Source organism: Manihot esculenta, chromosome 3, assembly GCF_001659605.2.
Source record: "Manihot esculenta cultivar AM560-2 chromosome 3, M.esculenta_v8, whole genome shotgun sequence".
In the NCBI taxonomy this organism is placed as follows: domain Eukaryota; kingdom Viridiplantae; phylum Streptophyta; class Magnoliopsida; order Malpighiales; family Euphorbiaceae; genus Manihot; species Manihot esculenta.
This window is the reverse complement of record NC_035163.2, coordinates 17,012,064-17,027,595: the sequence shown is the minus strand read 5'-3', so window position 1 is coordinate 17,027,595 and position 15,532 is coordinate 17,012,064. Positions and strand designations below refer to the sequence as shown.

At 29.9% G+C, this 15,532-nt stretch overlaps 2 protein-coding genes across 3 annotated transcripts; both read left to right on the top strand.

Moving 5' to 3' along the window:
- The first annotated feature begins 333 nt into the window (after positions 1 to 333).
- LOC110612448 (RGS1-HXK1-interacting protein 1) lies at positions 334 to 6,682 on the top strand. Of its 2 annotated transcripts, XR_002487479.2 has the most exons (9): positions 334 to 585; positions 792 to 858; positions 1,171 to 1,248; positions 2,065 to 2,117; positions 2,300 to 2,436; positions 2,518 to 2,582; positions 4,776 to 4,993; positions 6,127 to 6,185; positions 6,285 to 6,682. XR_002487479.2 is itself a non-coding variant. In XM_021753242.2 (8 exons), the coding sequence occupies exons 1-8, from the start codon at positions 442 to 444 to the stop codon at positions 6,372 to 6,374; spliced, it is 693 nt and encodes a 230-aa protein (XP_021608934.1). In that variant the 5' UTR covers positions 335 to 441; the 3' UTR covers positions 6,375 to 6,682. The 2 variants fall into 2 exon arrangements, 1 of the variants encoding a protein (XP_021608934.1); XM_021753242.2 differs by lacking the exon at positions 4,776 to 4,993 and having other exon boundaries at positions 335 to 585.
- Positions 6,683 to 9,424: 2,742 nt separating this feature from the next.
- On the top strand, positions 9,425 to 14,929 carry LOC122723359 (60S ribosomal protein L9-2-like). Its single transcript, XM_043955428.1, has 2 exons — positions 9,425 to 9,598; positions 14,484 to 14,929. Exons 1-2 carry the CDS (start codon positions 9,505 to 9,507, stop codon positions 14,837 to 14,839), a joined length of 450 nt encoding a protein of 149 aa, XP_043811363.1. The 5' UTR covers positions 9,425 to 9,504; the 3' UTR covers positions 14,840 to 14,929.
- Positions 14,930 to 15,532: the final 603 nt, after the last annotated feature.

Here is a 15,532-nt window from a genome sequence, read left to right as displayed (position 1 = left end):
TAAATAATTAAATTAATTTGAGTTAAATTTTAATTAAAATTCTAAATCACTAATTATTTAAAATCTCAAAATTATATAATTAAAATTTTAATTTGAAAATAAAAAATAAAAAATTTTAATTATATAATTTAAAAATTTTATATAATTAAATTTTTTAATTTTTAAATTACTTATCTGATTAAAAATAATAATACATAATATAAACTAATTTAAATTTAATTAAAATGAATTTGAGTAATTGATATAATTATAATAAATTTAAAAAATTAAGATTTTTATTTAAAATTAAAAATTTTGATTATAAATATCACAAAACACAATATTGTGGTCTTTACGAACCCATACTAAATAAACTGGGGGAAATATAGAGTTAAAAGGGGTCGACGGTGAAGGAGCGAACTATCGTCTAGGGGCATTTCAAGAATCGGACAGCATACGCAAATGGCTGAAGAAGGTGGCAATGGGAAAGGAAATGAGAATTGGGTAGAGGATCTTCAACGTACTGTTATCGAATCCAAGGACTCGGCAATTCGCTCTGCTCGATCCTTTCAGCAAAATTCTTCTTCCCATTTTCGCTCCTTACAGGTCCCTTTTCCTTTTCCTTTTCCCCATTTATGTCAATTCCTCAATCTTCTTTCTCGGATTACCAAATGCATTTTTTCTTCAATTTCAATTTCTGGGTATTTCCATCCTGATATGATTCCATTGGTTTCTAGATTATTTAAGCATTCAATTCCTTTTTCTGTATAGTTTGGAGTGTATATTCTGAAATAAGCATCACCACTTCACAGGATCATGTGCCACAAGCAATTTCCCAGTTTAAAGCTTATGAAGATACCTTTTTCAGCAGAATTAAAGGTAACCTGTGATAGTATAGTATGTAAAACGTTTTCTGCCAAATTAATTTGGCTAACCTGCCGACCCACAAACAATCCAAAAACCCTTTCCCCCCTTTTTGTGTCGCAACATAATTTGGATTATCTGCTAAACACTAAAAGAATTCTGTTGTGGAAGTTGGGTGCTGGTACTCCAACTCCACCCTTAATGTATCAACCGTATTTACCAAACATCCATGAACATGGATACCTTTCTTGTTCAGAGAAATTATTTTTGATTGAAAATAATGGCTTCGACCAAACAGATTATTATTTTGCCAACTTCTTTGTTCAGAGGAGTTGACGAGTGCAAAGGAACACCCAGTTGAGGCTATTGGGGTTGCTGTAACCACTGGCCTCCTTCTTATGCGAGGTATGAATGAATCCTTATTTATGTCTGGATAATGCTAAGATTTATTTGGTTATACTCTTCAGAAAAATTCTTAAACTCCTGACCGCTTGCGTAAGCTTCTTATTTTGTTTTTCTTTATTAGATTTATTTACTTCGTGCTCAAATCATGCTACTTTTGTCTTTTGTGCATTATGGTATCAGATCTTTAATAAGTAACCAGAGTTTGATCCATGCAAAAAGCATGTTTTCATTAGTGTTAAACTGAAAATCTGTACCTTGGCTTTAATCTTGGAAGGGGAAATATCTGGAAGTGTTGTAGATTAGGTGCCTAGTTTAGAACTGGTCTCCTTCAACTAAGATGCCCATTTAAAAAGGACTTAGAATCTTATGTAATAATTTAACTAATTTAACAAAACTACTAGAAAGGTAAAGAGAAGGTTCTACTCTTGAATGGTCCTACTATAAATAATAATTCAATAATGGATTCTTCTTCTACCCCTCTTTTTGAGGAAACTTAGGTCTTAGTTCCAGTAGTGAAATGTGGGTTTGTAGATAACTATTATCAGCCATCTGGGTTTGCTTTGTGTTTTCCATAATTTTGATTGTATAATTGATGATCATATACATCAGAAATATTGGCATAATCTCTCTCAAAAATTAAGGGAATGCATTAGTTATTTATTTGCATTAATTTTTTGGCCTTCTTTTTTGAATGTGATCTCCCATGCAGAAAGTTTTTGATTTCATATCCTCCCCCCTTCTCTTCTTCTTTACAACTGAATGAGATGAGACCACGTCTACATGATTGCTGAAAAGAGAAACTACATCTGTTTGCAGGCCCTCGAAGATTTTTGTTTCGCCATACATTTGGTAGACTTCTAAATGAAGAGGCAAGTTCTCTTTTTCTTTTTAATTTTTTATGGGTGGGATGGCATTTGCAAATGAGCTACCAGTTTATCTGGTAACCACAGAAAGCCTATATTTTCTGAGCCTAGGGTTTGTGTTTTGCCATTCATTGTAAAAGGCTGATGCTTTTGTATCTGAGCATTGACATTTGTTTATATATTTGCAGGCAAAATTTCTTAAAGCTGAAAAGAATGTGAAAGAGTTGAATGTCTCAGTAGATTTAATGAAGAATGAGAGCAAAAAGTTACTTGAAAGGGCATCTCTTGCTGAAAAGGATATGAAACATGGCCGTACTGAGCTCATGTATAGTGATTTTAAGTTCTTTTGTGTTCTGATATAATTTATTAACTGTCCCAGATTATTTGCTTATAGTTATATCTATAGGGATGCTGGAAATCAAATTCAACGTCTTGCTAAATCAGCTTACAAGGTGGAAAATCAAGTTGCAGGTAGGCATGCTAGACTATTCCTGTTTCTCTTATTGTTATTGATAATGTCATAATGGAGTGGTATGAGCATTCGCCTTGATGGTTTATTGTTGTATTCCTCTGTGTATTGTTACTCATGCTGCCTTTTGGTTTGTTAGAATTTTGAAGTCTTTAAGCATTAGTTTGTCCTTTTGAAAGGGAATTTGAAAACCAAGAATTTAATTTGAGTTTTTAGTAAAATCTTATAAACATGGACCAATGACAGGAAAAAAAGTAAAAATAAAAATAGAGAAGTATTTCTTCTTTCGATTAGACCCATTTCTTTTAGTTTAATCAATTTGGCGTTATGGTCCCGAGGCACAGATCTCGTCACAGGGCAATGGATAAGGAAGGAGCTTATTAGAGGAAGCTCTTAACACCTGAGACTTGTTAATGAGAGAGTCTTAAATCTCAAATTTATTTGTTATTAAAATTTTTATTTTGTTGAATAAAAATAAACTTCTAGTGCTTCTAATTAAAGTAGAAGTCCAATATAAGCAATCGTTATATCTAGGATAAGATAATGAAAAATATGATAAGATAAGATAATGAAAAAAATAAAATCTATTTGTTATGAATTTGGTCTATCAATTATCCATAACATCACCCTCTCCTGGAGAAGGAGTTTGTTCTCAATCTAAAAGGTAGAATATGCAGCGTGAAAACAATTAATAAACTTCCATGTAGCTTCAAATTTGCGACAGCCTTTCCAACTAATTTTAATACTTTCCAAACATGAGTGTCTACAACTCTATGACCCTTATTATAATACTCTTGCATGCGTACCTGTGGTTGTTGCAAGTGTATCTGAATTTTATTTAAAATTAAATTAAGATCTTTTAAAACATACCTCCATTCTTATAGATCCTGAAATGTAGGAGAATAATGAGTTATTTGTGCCATCACACGGGAGAAAGTCAAGTTTGACAACTTGGGGCATCGTAGGTACTTCAATCCTCTCATTCGCATGTTGACCAAAATTTTATTGGCTGCTACTCGATTTATCTGACTTCTGGTTTACCCTCCTAGTGAAGGTTCGAACTAGTTTAGAAATTTATTGAGTTAAGTCATTCAAATGTGTATCTATCGTTGCATGAAAGAATTCAACTTTTCTTCTAGATTTGTTAAATCACCAATGACGACCGGCTTTGATACCAAATTGTTATGGTCTCGAGTCACAGATCTCGTCATGAGACAATGGATAAGGAAAGAGCTTATCAGAAGAAGCTCTTAACACCTCAGACTCGTAAATGAGAAGGAGTCTTAAATCTCAAATTTGTTTGTAAGTAATCTGTTTGTTTTTATTGAATAAAATTAAAGCCATTATATAGTGGAGAATCTAATACTTTAATCAGAGTAAAAATGTAAGACAAGCAAACATTAGATCTAGGATAAGATAATGAAAAATCTGATAAGAAACTAATTGATAAATAAAATTTGTTTGTTATGAATTTGGTTTATCCATTGTCCATAACATTTGGATTGCAGACTTTAATTAGTGTTACAATTGAATCCTTATCTTTATTTAGGACCTACAATAATTGTTAATGTGGATGCTAAGCATTGATAGGACCCACATTGCTGTATAGATCCACTTCCTGGAGCATTGATGGCTACCAAACTGAATGGACTATTGCCAACTTCTAAGTTATGTTTTGAAAGGGGAAGTTCATGACACAACTCCTTAGCAGAGTGTAAGGAGTATAATTCTTGTTCTGTATGCAAACAAATTAAGAGCACTTTTGAACAGAACTTTAATTGATATACAAATGTGATTCTAGTTAGACTTTATTACCCAAATTAATAAAAATAGAAAAGCTTTTGTTATAATTGTTCAAGGTGTCAAATTTCATATGTATGAACCTGACTGAAGTAAAATCATCTGATACATAAATTATACTTGAACTTTCTCTTTTTGGTTCCTTCATGCCTCAAACTTTTTTTTCTTGCATCATACCTCATCTTTTCATGCATAACACTTCTTAGCTTATGTGGCAAGGCAAGTTAAGTCCGGGGAGATAACCAACACGTCATGTAATTGTCAATTTGTCATCCTCTTCCAAATGGTTCTCTGTCTACATGAGTCCCCAAATTACTCTTTCTCTCTTCTCATACCCAATGTCATTTTCTCTCTCCTCAGCTAATTAATAGACTGACTCACTCTTGTGTTCTTAGCTTCAATTACCGCTCATTTCGCGAATCATAGACAAAAACCTTAACACAAAGAAGAAGATACCCATAGCTTCAAAGTTATTGCTAATTGCAAAGAAGTCTCAGTCTGCTGCTGTTGATTTACCAAGATAATACTTGATTCCTCATTGCCACTATCGAGAAAGATTGAAACGAAGATTACATGGATGAAGGATAAATTGGTTTTGGATTATTTGATTATGGTAAGAACAGTTAAGTTTTGAGATCTATTTGGCTGATTGAGATAATTTTGTAATATTGGGAAGTTGGAGCTTGTGGGTTTATTTGTGTGGTTTTATTCTCCCATTCCCTCACATGCAGTGTAATTCTGGGTTTTCTAAGTAGCGTCAGACATATAGGAGAAGAAAGGGACAGAGAAGGGCTTGCAAAAAAGGTCTAACGTGAAGAGGACATGGTTAATTGGTTTCTGGATTGTTGTGTTGTATATGGCTTTGATTGTTAACAAGGTTCCTAATTAGTGTTTGGAGTAGTTATTCCTGCTTTGATGAATTATGTATTTGACCTTCTGCTATATGATTTGTACAGTGATATTGATGATTGCTATTTTCACCTTAAAACTTGCAATTGCATATATTCTGTGCGACTGAGTGACATGAAATAGGAAGATAAGAGCTAAAAATAAATTCCCAAGTTTGAGGTAATGCCGCCAATAGGATACTTAATGGTGCCTCTAAGATTTTGATGACGCTGCTAAGGTTTTCAGTGGCACCTGTAGTCTCTAGCAGTAATTCTTTGTTTTTTCTTCAATATTCACACCACGTTTAAAATCTAATGCTCTTTATAAAATGAACAACAATCCTAGGTATTCAAATGAGTTTACTCTACTAGCTGATATTGCAAATGTTCAAAGGATTTATTAGAAAATAAAAGAAAATTTAGGGATTTATGTGTTTCTGCAAAATGTTTTGTGGTAATTTGGAAAATTGGGAGGAATGATTTCCCTCCTTTTGGCATCTGGGTACCATGATGGTCAAATAGCTGTTGCATATTATCACGTGCGTAAAACACGCACTAACAAGTGAGCTAAAAGGTGTTTCATTGTTATAAAAGCTGCAAGTTGATGTGTGACGCTACCGAAAATAGGTTCAGGGTGCACAGTGACCAAAATGAGAAAGTACAAGGGGGATTTTATGTATCTTTATGTTATATCCTGGTATCCAAATGTAACATTAAAGAACTTTGTGGATTACAATATATCATGTTCTAAGCTATAATAAGGCTTTATTGATGGTCATTGGTGGAAAGTTTGGCAGTGGCATATATTTTTAAATGGAAACTCTGCAATTGATGATCCCATTTTCTTCATTTGTGGCAGATTTGATGGAAGGGCTACGAGAAATCCCTGGGAGGGATGCTTTGAAACTTCGAGCCGAGGTAAATAAAAACATCTTTTTTATCTTGTTTTGGCAATATTTAAATGTCCCTGCAATTGATAGGCTGATCGTAGGTGCTCTCTTTCTTTGTATTGATTAGGTTGCTTCTATGGCGTCAGTTTTGAAGCAGCATAGAACTGTGTTGGACAAACAGATCATGAAGATTTCTGAACTAGGGGTTCCAGTTTGATAGGATATAATGATGCTGAAGCCAGCACTTGGTGCATCTGTATTTTGTTTCTCTCAATTCTAATCCATTTTCTGTTATGCAGCAGCAAGCAGAGAAGTCATTTAGGAACTAATGTACGTCATGGTATTGCATCTATAATCTGACGGATTTCATTATAGAACTGAAGAACAGATAGCATGCAGAAGCATTTTCTTTTTATCTTTTGTTGAATTGATCAACGTTTTGTTAACTGGAGAGCTCATAGCACTAGCTCAATGACTACTTTTCTTCTAAGTTTTTGTTATGAAATAAGAGAAGAGCTCCATGACTACTGTTGTCCCGCTGGCCTGGGTAAATCCTCAACTCAAGATTGGTAAACTGAAAATAAATAAATCAATTGAAAATACGTCCTTAATTAAAAATTAGTCATTTTTATTTATAAAATATTTTCTGCAATTGAGTTGTTTACCCCCTCCAAGGCTTGGAATTAAATGTATATCATAGAATATTGTTTTATGTAAATTTTTGCCAGCAATTAAACAATACATATTGGAGTAAGCATTCGGTCGGTTCGATTTAAAATCAAATCGAATTGAATCGATTTAAAATTAAATCGAATCGAATAAATTGAAGATCAAAATTTTAGTGTTTATAAAAATCAAACTGAATTGATTTTGATCAGAAATTGAATCGAATTGAATTGATTTGATTCGATTTGAAATTTTAATAAATTTTTTATTTTTTACATTTTTTTAATATTTTAAAATTTAATTAAAATATTTTAAACTTAATATGATCTAATTTCTTTATATTATTGAAAATAATATACTATTATCACTTATAAATCATAATAGATTTAATTTGATTTTTTTCATATTAAAATAGAATTAAATCGAAATAACTGAAATTTTTAAAATTAAAAATTAAATCAAACTGAAATAAATAAAAAATCGAACTGAATTTTCATATTTCTTTACTTCGATTACTCTTTTCTGTCTTCAATACTTTAACCATGTCTTTTGTTTTCATATTAAAAGGTTTGCTCAAACAATTGTACGATTACAATACGTTGAAAAGAAATATTCATAAGTATTTGATTCAAATTTATCGAATTAAATTAATTTAAAATTTTGATTGATTTATTTATTTAAATTTTTTTTAAAATTTTAATTATTTTATTACAGTTTGATTTTGATAAAAAAATTAATAAAATTAAATCAAATCGATTAAAGAACAATAATATATTAATTTTAATAATATAGATATTAAACTATAATTAAAATTGAAATACTTAAATTTAATTTTAAAATATTAAAAATAAAAAGTAAAAAATAAAAAAATCAAATTATATTGAATCGGATGGATTTGATTTAAATTGATTTTTATTTAAAATTAATTTAATTTAATTCTCATAAATATTAACATTTTAATTTATTAATTTATTCAATTTAATTTAATTTTTAAACTGAACAAGCCCTAATAATAATAAGATTAAAATTTGTATTTTTAAATTTTTTTTTCAAAAGCTTAATGGTTTAAAAAGTACTTTTTTTCAAAAAGACTTTTACTATTATTCGCTCATCTTTTCAATTTTGGTAATTTAACTTATTTTTAAAATTTAGTTGTTAATTATTTTGTACAAAAAAAAAAGTTAATTAAGTGAAAAATAATTCTTTAAGAATATATGAAGTTCATATTTTTCTATTAAATAAGATTGTAATTAATGTTTTAAGGGTTACCGTAAAAAAAAACAATTTTTCTTTTAATTATGATTATAATTAAAATTTTTAATTTTAAATAATAAAAATTTAATTTTTAAATTTATTGCAATTATCGTCAATATCTAAGATAATTTATTAAATTTAAATAGAAAAATCTAAAAATTTAGGTTTAACCATAATTATAGTCACAAGTTTTAATATTATACCTAAATTTTTTAATTTTTATGCGATTATAATCAATTCTTAAAATAATTTTATCAATTTTAAATTATTTTAAAGTGGTGAAAGGTGTTATATTTATTTAACTTTTTAAATATTTAGTTAAATATACAAAATTAATTTTTTTAATTCTAATTAATCACGGATTATAAATCTATTTAACTTTTATTATTTTAATATCTAATTCTTAAAATCTAATTAACCACGTGCCTTACAAAATATTTAGCTTTTATTATTCTAATATCTAATCTAAACTTTAAAATCCCTAATTTAAAACTAGTTAGATTTAGAAACCATATATCTCAAAAAAAATATTTAAACTTTATTATTCTAATTTCTAATTTAAACTTTAAAATTCTTCATTTAAAACTGATTAAATTTAGAAGAAAATTCATACTTTAAATTAGAGATTAGAATAATAAGAATTAAAGTATTTTTAGAATATGTGTATCGATTAGAGTTAAAAAAATTATTACATATATTTAGCTAAATATTTTAAAAGGTAAATAAATATAGCATAATAATATTAAAAGTTATGACTATAATTAAATGTAAATTGTTAAGCTTTTCTATTAAATTTGATAAATTATCTTAAAAATTAGCTATAATTATAATAAATGTAAAAATTAGGTCTTTATTATAAAAAATTAAAAATTTTAGCTATAATTATAATTAAGCGCTAAATTATAATTCTATAAAAATTTTAATTCAATGAATCAAGTTTTATTTGATTCAAGCTTAATAAAATTTATAGTTTATTTTAATTAGTTTAATATTATTAAAATTTTTATTCATAAAAATTATTAATTAATTAAAAGTTATTAATATAATAGAGTTTATAAGTAAAATAATAATTCTACTTTTATTAGAATTATATTAAATATATAAAAAATAATTTTAAAATTAAATTAAAATTTTATATTATTATTTAATTTTTATAAATATTAAAAATATATGAAAATGTTTTAATGCAGTTTTCACACTTTTATATATATTATAAGTTATTAAAATTAAAACTACATAATATAATTTAAAAATATATGAATTTTTTTAATAAGCTTTAAAGAAAAGTGGGATTGATAAGCGCATGCCTCACACGTGCTATCTTAAGTGATTTGAGTATATAATTTTGGAAAGCTAGGGTTTTGCAAACTGCAGTCGGAGACACAGCAGAGTCGCCGCTTCTTCTAAGAGTCGAAGGGTTGAGCAAAATGAAGACAATTCTCTCATCTGAGACTATGGACATACCGGATGGGGTTAAGATCAAGATCAATGCCAAGGTCATAGAGGTGGAGGGTCCTCGAGGTAAGCTCACACGCAATTTCAAGCATTTGAACCTCGATTTCCACCTCATTAAGGCCATCTCCAACCGAACTCAATTTTTAACATCAAAAAAAAATATTTTATTTATATTCTTCTCTCTATTTAATATTATATTATTTATTTTATTTTAATTTTATTTATATATTTCACTCAAAAAATTCATATAATTTTATATATTAACTCTAAATATTTATATATTTTATATTTTCATCCAATATTCAAATATTTAATTATTTTATAAATAAATAAATAAAAATATATTAATTATAAAATTATATTAATTAAATAATAATTATAAAAAAACATTACTTAAACATTAATTATAAACATACATTAATTAAACATTAATTAGCAAACTAAAAATAAAATAAACTCATACATATTAAATTATCAATAAAAAATTACAAGCTAATTTATATGATCATTTGAATTTGTATATTGCTCCCACAAATGCTCTATTAATGCATTACGAAGTCCAAAATGAGCATCTTTATCCTTAATTTTTTTTGTGTCGAGTTAAAAATTGTTGAAATCGAGTAGTTTCATCGACAGTCATTTCAACTGTTGGAGCTGAAAATTCTCTACTGTCTTCAATAGGTGCACTAAGATCACGTTCATCCTCGATTATCATATTATGCATGATAATACATGTAGTTAAAATATCATGCAACACTTCTTTTTTCCAAAAACGTGATGACCCTGCAACGATTGCAAAACGTGACTGTAACACTCCGAAAGCACGTTCAACATCTTTTCGACATGATTCTTGTCTCATTGCAAAATACTTCTTCTTCCTTGTTTGTGGTTCACGAATAGTTTGCACAATAGTTGACCATTTCGGATATATACCATCAGCTAAATAATAACCCGTATTATATACGTTTCCTTGAATAATATAATGAGCGGGAGGAGCAATACCTTTAGCAAGGTCGGAAAATAAATGCGATGACTCCAAAATATTAATATCGTTATTAGAGCCAGGCATTCCAAAATATGCATGCCATATCCAAAGGTCATAATCAGCTACAACTTCTAAAAATAATTGTTGGCAATCCACTACGACTTGTATATTGGCCAGCCCATGCAGTAGGGCAATTTTTCCATTTCCAATGCATGCAATCGAGACTACCTAACATTCCAGGAAAGCCACGTTGCTCACCAATATAAAGAAGCCTTGCAACATCCTCGGCAGTTGGTGATCTCAGATACTGCTCACCAAAAACCTCAACAATGGCTCGACAAAATGTCTTTAGACTTTCAATTGCAGTGGACTCCCCAATTTTCACATATTCGTCTGTAGCATCCGCCGGCAAACCATACGCTAACATTCGAAACACAACTGTGATTTTTTGAAGAGTAGATAATCCAATTTTACTTACTGCATCTCTTTGTTGTTCAAAGTATGTATCATGCGCTTTTATTGCATCGATAATACGAAGAAATAAATTTCAAGATATTCTATATCGTTGACGAAACATTACATCATTGAAACGTGGATTATCTGAAAAATAATCCAGAAATAAATTACGATCAGCCGCTTCACGATCTCGATTGATTACTACATGACCTAGAACAGAGCCACCTCTAGAAACTCGATGTTGATCTTGTATTTGCTGCAAAACCATCTTATTTCTAAGAAATTGTTGATAAACTACTTGTGTTTTCACTACAAACTCATTATCGTCTGAAATATAATCATCAATATCTGAAGAAGACGATGATGAATTTTCAGCATCATTATGTGATGTATCTCCAACATAGAAATCCATTTTAAGTAATGATCTATAGAATTTTCTTGACTCGAATTTAAGATGAACTGAAAAATATGAGTTATGTTTATATCTTTAAAGAATACATGATTTAATAGGAGAAATGTGGGGGTAGGGATGCATACTATCTGAAGGTCGAGATCGAAATGAAATATATCCAACGGTTGATTTTTAGATAAGATCTATCAGAATACTGTTGGTGTAATTATTATCTGAGATTCCATCTGACTTCATTGAAAAATGTGGTGATAGGGGTGCATACTATCTGAAGGTCGAGATCGAAATGAAATCCATCCAACGGTCGATTTTTAGATAAGATCTATCAGAATACTGTTGGTGTAATTATTATCTGAGATTCCATCTGACTTCATTGAAAAATGTGGGGATAGGGGTGCATACTATCTGAAGGTCGAGATCGAAATGAAATCCATCCAACGGTCAATTTTTAGATAAGATCTATCAGAATACTGTTGGTGTAATTATTATCTGAGATTCCATCTAACTTCATTGAAAAATGTGGTGATAGGGGTGCATACTATCTGAAGGTCGAGATCGAAATAAAATTCATCCAACGGTCGATTTTTAGATAAGATCTATCAGAATACTGTTGGTGTAATTATTATCTGAGATTCCATCTGACTTCATTGAAAAATGTGGGGATAGGGGTGCATACTATCTGAAGGTCGAGATCGAAATGAAATCTATCCAACGGTCGATTTTTAGATAAGATCTATCAGAATACTGTTGGTGTAATTATTATCTGAGATTCCATCTGACTTCATTGAAAAATGTGGTGATAGGGGTGCATACTATCTGAAGATCGAGATCGAAATGAAATCCATCCAACGGTCGATTTTTAGATAAGATCTATCAGAATACTGTTGGTGTAATTATTATCTGAGATTCCATCTGACTTCATTGAAAAATGTGGTGATAGGGGTGCATACTATCTGAAGGTCGAGATCGAAATGAAATCCATCCAACGGTCGATTTTTAGATAAGATCTATCAGAATACTGTTGGTGTAATTATTATCTGAGATTCCATCTGACTTCATTGAAAAATGTGGGGATAGGGGTGCATACTATCTGAAGGTCGAGATCGAAATGAAATCCATCCAACGGTCGATTTTTAGATAAGATCTATCAGAATACTGTTGGTGTAATTATTATCTAAGATTTCATCTGACTTCATTGAAAAATGTGGGGATAGGGGTGCATACTATCTGAAGGTCGAGATCGAAATGAAATCCATCCAACGGTCGATTTTTAGATAAGATCTATCAGAATACTGTTGGTGTAATTATTATCTGAGATTCCATCTGACTTCATTGAAAAATGTGGAGATAAGGGTGCATACTATCTGAAGGTCGAGATCGAAATGAAATCCATCCAACGGTCAATTTTTAGATAAGATCTATCAGAATACTGTTGATGTAATTATTATCTGAGATTCCATCTGACTTCATTGAAAAATGTGGGGATAAGGGTGCATACTATCTGAAGGTCGAGATCGAAATGAAATCCATCCAACGGTCAATTTTTAGATAAGATCTATCAGAATACTGTTGATGTAATTATTATCTGAGATTCCATCTCACTTATATATATTGGAATGCCAACATCTACAACTTACCATAAGTTAGCCATATCCTTCAATATTTAATCACTTTGTAAACGATGACTTCAAGATCTGCAGGATATTCTACTAATGAAGATGTGCTATTATGCGGAGTTTATCTAGATATTTCACAAGATCCCATTATAGGTAAACAACAATGTAGTCAACGTTTTTGGAGTCGGGTGGCAGAAGCATATGAAATTGCAAAAGAATGAGTGTTGGGAGTCCCGCAACCCACGATCTTTGCAATGTCGATTGCAAGTTATTGAGAAGGCTATAAGAAAATTGAATGGTTGTTATCGACAAGTTGAAAACTTACATCCTAGTGGTGCTTCAGAGCAAGATCTGGTGAGTATTTTTTTAGTAATTACTTTGTACATAAATATTAGAATTTTTCTTAACATTTTTTTAATTATGCAGCTCAATCAAGCGAAAACTTTACTAATGCAAGATCCAAGCTACAAAAAAGGATTCAAATTTGACCATGTTTGGAGCATGATGAAGGATACTGAGAAGTTTAAAGATTGTAGCTCTAAAAAAAATAGTTCAAAATCAAAGCTCCTCTTATGTGTCCTCAGAGTCGGACAATCCTACTCCTGACTCGCCTATGGTACCATCTTCAAACTTATCATCTTTTTCAATACATTTAAATGAGGATATTGCAGGAGATTATACATCATCGGATCGACCTCTTGGTGTCAAAAAAGCAAAATTGAAGAAAAAACTTGACGAATCTTTTTCATCCGCTCTGAAATGCTTACATGCTGATAATGAAAAGTTTGTGGAATCGTTGGCGAATGCAACTGCAGAAAAGGAGAAGGGAAGACTAATGAAAAGTAGAGTTTTGGACTTAAAGGAATTTAAAGAAGAAAATAAAATTTTATTGCTTGATTTAAATTCTATTTCTGATCCAATTGCTCGTGAAACATTTCGCCAAGAAAAAATTCGAATATCAGAGAAAAGAGCTTAGCGTCAACAACCACCACCGTCATCCGCATTTAATGTGTATGGTCAATATCTCAATGATATTGCTGGATCCGAGTCTGACCTTCCGGAATATTAAATGTTTAATGTATCGTGAATAATTGTATTTTGAATTAATATATATTGTTCAATTATAATATATGTGTCACTTTACTAATTTATTTATATTATTCTATATAATATGTTATAAATAAATTAATTTATTATAAATATTATTTATAATTATGAATATATTAATTTAAATTAATTTTCAATAATTATAAAAATATAAAATAAATTAAAAATATAATAAATTATAAAAGTGAAAAAAATTAAACTTAATTGAAAATATATATAAATTTTGAATTATATTATAATTTAAAAAAATAGAAAAAAATAAATTTTAAATTATATTATAAATTAAAGAAAAAATAAAAAATAGCGCTGCTACAGTGTCACGCCATATTTGGCGTGACATTGTAGCGAGCGCCAAAATCCCGTTGAAATTTGGTGCAGCGTTGGAAGGCCATCTCCAACACCAAAATGAAAATTGGCGCAGCGTTGGAGATGGCTTAAGGATGAAGATACCGAAAAACGCAAACTCAAGATGGAAGCTTGGTTCGGCTCCAGGAAGACCAGCGCTGCCATCCGTACTTCCCTCAGCCGAGTTGAGAATCTCATCACCGGTGTCACCAAAGGTTACCGCTACAAAATTGCGATTTGTTTACGCTCATTTCCCATCAACGCCTCCATTACTAACTCCAACACTGCCATTGAGATTCGGAACTTCCTTGGTGAGAAGAGGGTATCTTTCTTTTATTCTTTTCTTGCTATTACAATCTCAATATGCCTCGAAATGTTTGTCAGTTTAGGATGAGGATAGTTTTTAAAGTGGTTAATATATTCTGATGTTGATTTGAAATTGTTGAAATGCTATTTCCTTTGGCTCATGTTGCTATTTACATGCTGCGTTTATAGTTAATTTAATTAGTGTTATTAAACCTGCACTGGAGGTTGACCTGGCAGTGGGATCGAATTGATGCATTTCTCATCGGTTCGATCATTGAGTCCTTAAAAATTTAGTTAACAATTCTATACTTAACTTTATTGGATGGATAGAGATTATGGAGCTGATGCAACAATGAGTTAAGTTTAACAAAATTAATTAAGCGTGTAGGGTCCAATTAATTAATTGAATGAGCATAGTTCACTGAAAAGTAATTTGAGTTAGAATTGTTAAAAGTGGTAAAGTTTAGGGTGGTTTTTGCCGTTTTAATTATAAATTAAACTTTAAATTTTAACCTAATAATAGTTTTATTTGAAATTTATATGAAAGTATTTACTTTTGAGTGTTATTATTGAGTTTTTTACCCCTATTATTTGTGTGTAATGCATTAAAAGTGAAAAAAAAAATGTTATAAATGTGTAACTATATTTTTTTAATATATACGAAATATTAATTATGTGTTAAAAATAAACATAATTTTCTTATAAATTTATTATCTTACTGTGAAATAAGATTATATATATGTTGCAATAAAAAATTACAAGTATTAATTTAGCTC

What these genes read in the sequence shown, in the direction of transcription:
- LOC110612448 (XM_021753242.2), top strand. Translation starts at nt 442, where the DNA reads ATGGCTGAAGAAGGTGGCAATGGGAAAGGAAATGAGAATTGGGTAGAG. An exon ending in TGGCCTCCTTCTTATGCGAG is followed by an intron (nt 1,249 to 2,064) that starts GTATGAATGAAT and finishes ATCTGTTTGCAG; the next exon opens with GCCCTCGAAGATTTTTGTTT. An exon ending in GTAGACTTCTAAATGAAGAG is followed by an intron (nt 2,118 to 2,299) that starts GCAAGTTCTCTT and finishes ATATATTTGCAG; the next exon opens with GCAAAATTTCTTAAAGCTGA.
- LOC122723359 (XM_043955428.1), top strand. Translation starts at nt 9,505, where the DNA reads ATGAAGACAATTCTCTCATCTGAGACTATGGACATACCGGATGGGGTT. An exon ending in AGAGGTGGAGGGTCCTCGAG is followed by an intron (nt 9,599 to 14,483) that starts GTAAGCTCACAC and finishes AATTTGGTGCAG; the next exon opens with CGTTGGAAGGCCATCTCCAA.